At 42.7% G+C, this 9,492-nt stretch overlaps 1 protein-coding gene across 1 annotated transcript; it reads right to left on the bottom strand.

Moving 5' to 3' along the window:
• Positions 1 to 3,237: 3,237 nt before the first annotated feature.
• Positions 3,238 to 8,292, bottom strand: LOC117137352. Its single transcript, XM_033298750.1, has 6 exons — positions 8,110 to 8,292; positions 5,867 to 5,983; positions 5,376 to 5,526; positions 4,828 to 5,127; positions 4,392 to 4,506; positions 3,238 to 4,334 (listed from the first exon to the last, which is right to left on the bottom strand). Exons 2-6 carry the CDS (start codon positions 5,916 to 5,918, stop codon positions 4,191 to 4,193), a joined length of 762 nt encoding a protein of 253 aa, XP_033154641.1. The 5' UTR covers positions 5,919 to 5,983; positions 8,110 to 8,292; the 3' UTR covers positions 3,238 to 4,190.
• Between the last annotated feature and the right edge of the window lie 1,200 nt (positions 8,293 to 9,492).

Below are 9,492 nucleotides of genomic sequence, written 5' to 3' on the forward strand. Positions count from 1 at the left end.
CCATCGACCATCGACCGTAGACCATTGGATATGGCCTTATGGCCAGGAATTGCAAATGCAACGCATGCTGCAGTGGCGAGTTGCAACTTGCAGCAACCAACATGATTATCATGTACGAAATGCATTCGAAACCGGAGCCAGCTGGCCAACAGCTGACGTAGCTGGCTAAAACCGGCCTCGTTCTCCACCTCCATCTCCATTCCACTTCACTCCACTCCACCTGCAGCAGCTCTTCGGAAACCACCTATCAACCACAAGCGCATTTATGGCCATCAGGATGGGGTGTTCAGGCCGGCAAGGATTGGCCATGGATGTTCTGGGGGCAAGTTGCCCATTTAATCTCTCCAAGTGACTTGCAATTGAAATAGAAACGAAAATAACTCAAAGTGAATACGATGTGGGAGCAGCAAAACATAAATGCTTCCAAATGCATCGAACACTCAAAGAGGGGTTGGATTCTCAGTTCGGCCACTTGAGCTCGTCCTCAGTTATTAAATATTAGTATTTGGCCAGAACAGTGGTAGCGGACTAAGCCGAAGGTTCAACAGTTAATACGCTTAACTGGAGTTTAATCCCACTCCTGTTAATAATTTCATATGCCATAATTATTGTGATTTCAGTTTAGGTCAATGGGACGTTATAATCAGGCAGCAAGCGTATGTTTGTTGATTTTTGATTCACTTTAATCAAACAGATTTCATTAATTGTGCTGCTGAGCTTCTGGGTAATGGCTTTGCGACGCATTAATTTGTTTTAATTAACAGAAAAAAAACGGCTTCTTTATGCGATTTAAATAGAGTTTGTATCTATATATTATATATTGTTTGTTTTTACTTTTTACTTTTGGCTATTTCATTGAATAATCGACAAAAACATAATCTCAGCTTTTAGGAGTGCTCATTTTTCATAAATTGTTGGTTTTTTTAAAGGGTATATTTTAGGTTTTTAGTTAATGCGCTGATATTCTAAATGCTGTACTTCATAGTAAGTAAAAACATAACATTTTTAAGCCGGAGCTAAGCACAAATTGCTGTAAAACTGCTGCTTTTTTGTTAGTAATTGGATATTGCATTGCCTTTTTGTTATAAAATTATCTCAGCGCTTTGTGATTATTTTCCGCATTGATGTGTTTCAAACTGAAAATTTAATACGCATACGCAGCGTTGTCCCAAGCAAAGCTTCGCTAATTCGCTGTGTTGCCTCTGGTGTTGCTGTTGTTTAATATTTGTGTTGGCCGACAATCTCAGCAGGCAAAACAATCAAGCTTGGACAAAGTTGTTGAAAACTTTTCACTCGCACCCAGTTGTTGTATGGGATGCGATAGGATTTTTATGTAAAACATAATTGCAGATTAGTCGCGGCGGCAATGTGCAAATAAAAGCAAAGGCATCCTGCAGTGGCTAAAACTGGGAAAAAAAGCAAAATGTAATCGTTCTGTTGCCGCTTAAAGAGGATTAAACATGAGTGAAAGAGCTGCCGGGATTGCCGAAAAGGGTGAAGGGCTGCGTGGGCGGCAGTGAATGAATGAAAGCTGGATAAGGGAGCGCCAGGACGAGGGTGGAGGTGCGGCAAGCGGAAGGGCCACTCGACACTTCCCGTATGAATGCAAAGTGCAACTGGCTGTCAATTTGTTTGGCATCCTACCACTCCGGCTGCTGCTGCCACAGCGCTCCCCAAAGATATTTTCGATTAATTAAGAACTAAAAATGAAATGGCATAAAACCAATCAAATGGCCAAATGGCCAAATGGCCAAACGGCTTTCACCGCACCGTTCGCTCCAGAGCCGTTTGCTCAAGCTGCAAAATATGACTTCAAATTAATGCAGAGTGAGGTGCTCGATGGCAATGCATTTCGCCTATTTGCACAACAAATGAAGCTGAAAATGACCCCCGGCATCTGAGAGCCTCCTCCTGCCTCCGATCTGGGCCCACTCTAAATGGAAACGTAAATATTTGAGCTGCAATCGAGATGCGGCTACCTGGCTCCCAGTCACTCAGTCACTCAGTCACTTCCCCTTTTAACTCAGTTATTGATTGGTTAAGCATTTCGGCCAGAGTCCAAAAATGCCTCACATAGTCTCTTATAGAATGCGACTTCGAGATGTGATTGCAAAAGATGTCTATAAATTGGTACTGAATGTGAGTTCTCCGAAGGGGGAGTTTTAGGTCAGAAAGGAAATATTCCTTTTGGCCAAATTACAAAGCAAAAATATTAGAAGAGCTAAGCTAAAATCTCTTTAATTGCAAGGAAATGATTAGAAATGAAATGTATTGGGCACTTTTAACTCATTCAAGAAGAATAAAGCATATTTCAAAACAAAACTCTTTTAATAAGCCATAATGTATTCTATGATGCCAATTTTTGCTGCTGATCAAGCTTCATAGACGCGTTTATCCTGTTTATCAGTTCGATTTCATTGCCAAATCACTTCGAAATCAATGTCTGGCCCTGATTTCGAGTGTCAAAGGTACATTCAGCTGCTGGCTATGCACGATAACTGTAATTATTGCACCCAACACCAACACCACCCCACACCCCACCTATGTCCTTGAACAATCGTCGACCTTATAAATTAGCTGCCAGGCGAGAAGTCAACCGATGTCGGCGTCGTCGCCGCCGCTAGTCTAATGAACGCACCACATAAACATAAATTATGGCCAGCCCCAGTGCTGCAGGTCAGCCCCGGCCCCTCCTCGCCACGGTGGCGACCCTTCTGGTGGCCCCAACTTAACCAGCTCTTCGCCCCTCTCGTAAACTGCGACCAGAGCCGGCATATTTGCGCAGCATACTTTTGGGCGCCGGACGGGTCGCGTTGCATACTTTTTGGCTGCGCTCGGTTTTATCCTGCAGTAAAAAGCATTTTTGGCACGGCACTCGCTGGCTCCTTATACCCTCACCATGTGTGTCGTCCCTGTATTCAGTGATAAGTTTAGTTATTTCCATATTTATTCCCTGTCAGGTGTTTTTCACTTTGAAAAGGTGTTTAAAGTATGTTGTAGTAATATTTTGCCAACTTTTAAGCACCTAAATAAATGCGGTACTCTTAAATGGATATACCATACCATACCTTTTATAAGTCGGCATACATTCTGAAAATATTCTTTAATACGATTCGTAGTGTATTACTTGTTTCGGTTTCCAAAAATATAACCCCCTCTGGCCGCATGCCCCTTTATTTTGCCACTCTTTCACACTTTTTTGCATTAATTTATTTTCTCATTTTTTATTGTTTTTCCTTGCATATGCATGTGTGTGTTTTACTTAAAATAAATGTTACTCTTTAATCATAATATATATTCACAGTTTTTGTAAGTAGGTGTGTGTGTGTGAGTGTATTTTTAAGTTAAACTAATATTTATTCGTATATGTATTTCCGATTTTGAATATATTTAAAGGTATTTACAGTGTGGGAAATAAATATACGCTATCCACTAAATAGGTTTATAAATAATTTAAAAATCCTGATTCATAGAAATGCACTTTTAGTTAATCTAAAGTTATTGCCGATATGTGAGCAAATCCACTCGGGGTATTTTCTTGTGCGCTTAGTGCTGTGTGTGTGTGTGTGAGTAACGAAAACTGACTTTGCGTTTCCAAGAGATCAGCTGATCAATCGATTTTTGACATTGCCTGGTGTTACGGTAAACAGAGGTGGGTGGGGTGGGGCGCGCTCTAACTTCAGCTAACAACGATTTGTGAAACTTAGGGGTATTCTCTAAAATATGCCTACACTTAAAGCCTGGACAACTTCAACAAACTCAACGAAACTCTAGTATTGCACGATCGACGACGACTGGAAAGTAAGGCCAACAACAACTAACCTGCCTGCCACACTCAACACTGATTCTAACTAGCTAGCCTATATCCACTATATAGTAACACACATATCCGCATATATATACGATCGTAGCCATGCCTGACTCTGCTCTCATATTCCCTATAGATATATGGTATATGCATACTGGTATACATAACATACTTAACGTGTACTTTACTGTATAGCTTACTCCTTCGACCTCTCGGGGATTCTGTGGCCTAAACTGACTGCCAGAAGTATGCAACAGCGTGTGGAATTCTTCTTTCGGTGTGATGGGGGAAACCTTAACTATTTATCCTTCTCCTCCTCTCTCGAAACTCCGTTCTGGTAAGACTGGTTCTAGATTTGTGCACTCAGCTGTGCCTCTGCCATCTATCTGTTGCCTCTGCTGACCAGCAGTGTGAGCAATGTCCCTGTGAGCAGGAGGCCCAAACTACTGCCAGCTGCCCGGCTGGAGCCATTGCCCTCGCCATCCCTGCAGATGCCCGGATTTCGGGTGAAGTCCTCGCAGTAGATCTGTAAGATAGATTCGGTTACTAATTGCTTCTGGAAGAGTCCATTCTTTCCGCGTACCTTGGTCAGGCTGTTGGCATATTTGTCCACCAGTTGACGCGTGAACTTTGCCGCCTCGTTGCCGCAGATCTTGCGTGCAGCATCCTCCGAGCAATCCACAAGTTCGTTGATGGAGCTTGAGTAATATGCGAATGCAAGATATTTAAAGAGTTGCAAATAAATCCCGAAAATGTTGCAAAAATAATATTTTTAATAGTAATAAAACTGGCTCTGCCAAAACATTCCCTCTTTCATTCGAATGAATGCAAGTTCTCCGACACAATATAACATTTCAATTACAATTTTCAATTGCGTTCCATGCCAATTACATTCGTTTCATTCTGAAAGCACAACAAACCCTGTTTAAAACTGCATTGCATCGATTTAAATATTCATTAGAGAGCATGGCAAGGCATTTGATAAGCATTTGGGCTAGGTTGCTATTGGTTCCACTCACCAGCAAATGGTCTTGATGTTCTCGTTCAGGGTGCCGTTCTCGGAGCTTTCCTGGTTCTTGTTGGGCTTGAGGAACACCATGGTCTCCCGGTAGCGGTTGGAGCACACCTCGAACTCCTTCTTGGCCATTTCGGAGCAGGGAACGTGCTTGAGGTACTCGTCCTGGAAGGCGCCCTTGTTGCACAGATCCCTGATGAACTGGTTGGTGCCGTGGTAGAGCTTGTTGAACTGATTCCTCTGCTGCAGATCCATGCAACGCCGGGTGTAGCTCTGGATGCACCTCACGCCCTTGCGCAGCTCACTGGGAACAGACAAACAGATTGTTATTGCAATAAAACAAATTAAAAATGTTATTGTGCATTAAAAATGCGAAATTAAGTGATTCGGGGAAAGGTTACTAGGTTTCTAGTTCATTTTTCATGAATAAGTTGCAGCACAAAACACCCAAATCGATCATCAGAACACAGCAAACATTTGTAGCATTGCGATTGGGATTCGGATGCAGTGAGTCCGGATCGACGGGGGAATTTTGCCCGTGAAGCCACTTACTGACAAAGTTTTTCCAGTTCCTCCTTCTTGGCCGGGCCAATCGAGAAGTCCGACGTTAAATGCAGCATATCAAGTGGTTCGGCGCACTTGGTGAACTCCTCCTGGCCGCATTCCTCCGAATTGGCCACCTCCGTCGAGAGGAGTAGCAGGGCTGGAAATCCGAGACCAGAGTGGGCGGCGAGTGGGCGCGGGTGAGAGACAAATAAACAAACAAACAGAAACATTGAAATAGTGCTCCAGCTGAAAGCTAAAAGGCAATCCGAGACTCTTGGCCAGCAGAAGCAGCTCCGTTCAGCCAGTCAGTTGCAACAAAGTTGCAAATGTGCGTCAGGGGTAATAAAGTTAAACGTAAGTGAAATTGGCATTTCATAAATTTTTCGACCAACTTTTCTCCGTCCATCTTAAGCGGCATATCTGGTCAGATTTTGGCCCTCAGATAACCCATCGTTCCCAATCCCTATCGTTCACATTTCGATATACTCGGCACTTACCCGAGAAAACCAGAAGAGTCCAGCTCCAGTTGCGGTTCCACATTTGATGCATTTCTGCTGGCTGTTTACAATGCAATTGTTTCCGCAAGGGCAGTTAAGTGCTTGTAACTGGTTTGGCTGAAAAATCACAGAAAAAAAAAATAAAAAATGGTGGAAAAAATGAAAATTAATGGGGAATCATGACAAGTATTGAATGCAAATGCTTATGACAAATTATAGGCTTCGGCTGTTTTCATAGCCTGATACACGGCCAGCCGACTTTCGTATTTTCTTATTAATGGACCGATCGAGTCGCAGTAAAGGAAAATCTATGCTATGACAAATAAAAGCTGCAAAATAAAGCGCAAAAAATAAAATCACGACCAAGCGAAACAAAAATTGATCTAAAAATAAATTAGATGTCTGCGATGAGGAGAAAAGCGAAAGCGAAACGTCAGAGGTTGTCTTGTTTTCATTTCGGGTAGGATTCACTCTGTTTCACTGGGGGTTCCTTCTAATATTTTTTTTGCCAGTGGGTGGGTGCTTCTATCTCTGCTTTTCTTTTTGCCAATTATCGTTGCAAATGTGGCGTGGACAGGTCAAAGTATAGTTTGCGAAAACAGCGAGTGGGTTGAGTGGTTTGGCCAAAACACTGGGCCAACTAGGTAAATATTATGCGAAACACCATGTTGTAAAATCATTGTAAAATTCATTTAAATATAAGCAAGAGTTGAGGTGCTAACAGTAACATTATTATTTTGAAGAAATTCTAGCTCTCTAGCGAGATTTTGGCAACTTAAAAAGAGCATCTTTTTATTAAGCGAAATTGTACGCCAGTATCCGTTCTATTAGTAGACTATTTGATTAAGCTGGGTACTATCTTTGATTAAAACGTTTTTCTTTTATTTGTGCAGCTATGATAGACGACGTATGGATTCGTAATAAAATTAATATTTTTTTTTCAATAATTATTAAAATATTAAACTGCACAAAAAGCGCAAACATCGCAAAAAAATGTGTAACTGCACTGTCCCATTTCTTTTGCAAAATTAAGTGAAAAAAACTGATACAAATTGCTGTTGATTTTCATGCATTTGGCCAGGTAAAATGTGTGTTTGTGCCTTTGATTATGTTTTGTGGGCATTTATGTTTTTATGCCAATAAGTAAACACAAATAGCTATTGTGCATTCACAGTTCTCCGACAGATGCATTTATAGCCCATAAATAAACGATACGCAAATAAACACAACACAAACACTTTTCAAAGCCTCTCCTCCACGATTTCTCGGCATTTGTTGATGTCCGAATGATTGAAGAAAAATATGAGTGACTCGAATGGAATTGGCACAGGTCAGGGTTTCGTGCCAGATGAAAGCCATGAAAAGGTAAACACGCGGAAAGGTTTTCGCTGGCGCACAAGCACTTGGCCATCTATGGTGTTGCATAAGAGTGTCTGAAAGAGGCCAATGCGCGCCATCAAACTTTAACATGTGCATAGTTTTGCACTCTTGATTAGCAGCAGGTTGCAATGGATGCACTTGTACTACTTGCACCTCTTTCGACTGATATCGCCGCCAATTCTCGCGCTTTTGCACTTCCGCATATGCAAAAGCGAGGCTTTCGCAGCTGTTTTCAGTCGGAATGGAGAGCATGATATGATATGATATGATATGGGGGCCTCCCTGATTGAACAACGAAAACAAAACACTTAACGGAGGAGCGAGAGCGAAACGGACAGGCTGTCCAAAGAACTGTAAGTTCGCGGATCTTCAAAAGAGATTTCAATCGAAAACAGAGAGAAAAACATGTGCAACTTTCAAATTTTTATGTTTAAATTAGCTTGGGAACTCCAATCAAAGAGTTAGACATGGAACTGGGTATTTGGATTTACTACAATTTTACTACATTACTATATGATCAGTGAGATCAACTTTCTGGATATATCAACGCTATATATCAAATATATCCAAAACTACAGCTTTTACAGCTCAATTACTTTTGTTTGAACTAAAAAGTAAGTGCACCGATCGCACCACGCTTTTTTTCGCTGTGCAACAGTTGCCTTGAAAGTGGCAGGGGGCGGCGAGAGGGCGTGCCGCCGCTGGCTGCACGTGATGCAAGAATGCAGTCGGACGAGCCTCTCGGTGGCGATCTTGCGTTCCAAGATCGTCGCCCTGTGCGAATTCAAAACCAAGAGCCGGTTTTCTGCCCTGTTTATTTATACATTGGTCGCACTGCTTTTGGTCTTAATTCGGTTGATTACTTTGGTCTGGAGCCGCCGAGAGCGACGCGCTTTCGAATGACAACTGCAGCGGGCGGTCCGACGAGCGGCTGCTTGGCGGTATGGCGATCGAGATCGGGATCGGGATCGAGGCGGTGGAGCGGACCTGAGCGGAGCAAGCGCGCCGTGTTGTTGGCCGACCGAGTGACAGAAGCGTACTGAACGCCAGAAGCAGCGGCGCCACTCGGCCAGCGACTGGGGATGGCGATGGCGATGACGACGGCGAGTGGAGCCGAGCTGAAATCCGAGCGCCTAGTATCCAAACGGGCCGAGTGCGCACGCTAGCAACATGTTGCCGGCGGGCTAGCAACATGCGGCAATGGCTGCAACAACAGGTATTTCCCGCTGGCCATGTGCAACTGATAAGCTGACCATCGACTGATGGGCAGAAAGTAATCCCAATCCGTAGCCTTAGCCACTTAGCCACTTTGCCTTTCAATTAATTTAATAAGAAGGAAGTGGGCTGGCTTGATAAGATTGCAGATTATCTATTTGGCCAAGGAAGCCAAGCATACACTTGCCGCACTTCTTTGCTACCCTCCCCACTTTGCCAATCATTTTTGTCGCATTGAGAAATATTTGATTGCCGATGTTTGCCCAGTGCCAATAGCAGTAACACCAACGACAACAACAATCAACTCCGTGCTCAAGTCAACCGGATTTACACGCGTGTCCTTGCCTTTGTTTTGGCCTCCCAACTCCGCCCAGATTTGTTTGCTATATGCCAATTTGGCGGTCTGTTTGCATATTTACTGTAAACACTGTCCAAATTAGGCGGAGATTTCCATTCACCGCCGTCCTTGAGTTGTTTGCCCGAGGGGCATTCCAGTGGGGGAGGGGAGGAGTTTCCCCGGCCGAGTCGCAGACAGAAACCATAAATAGTTGGCCACAATGAAGACACTATCGAGGGAGTGGACACCTGTTAACTTGGCTATTCGATTGTAGTGCAAGTCAAAGGAAATATTTATATATATATATATTTATATATGAGGTTCAGCAGTCAATTGGGAAATGATTGTAGTGCAAAATAAAATGCAAGCGAAAGCAGGGCAGGAGGCAATTAAAATGGAATTTGCACAAAGCTATCAAGGAATTCATATTAATTCAGCAGAACGTTGCAACTATAAATATTCTTTATTGAACCTGGCCAATTAAAGATAGCTGTGTGAAACAGAATACATTTTGAACAATTTTAATGCACATTTATAATAATTTCATGCTCTGCCTTTACTATAAACAAACTATACAATATTGTAGCTGCAAACCAAACAGGTGATGTGAATGTTTAGCACTCCGAATTAATACGATTTGTATAAACTAATCGGGTGGTTCAACTTGATTTAAAGCACTTGTAGATTAAATTGT

This window comes from Drosophila mauritiana, chromosome 2R (assembly GCF_004382145.1).
Source record: "Drosophila mauritiana strain mau12 chromosome 2R, ASM438214v1, whole genome shotgun sequence".
NCBI lineage: Eukaryota > Metazoa > Arthropoda > Insecta > Diptera > Drosophilidae > Drosophila > Drosophila mauritiana.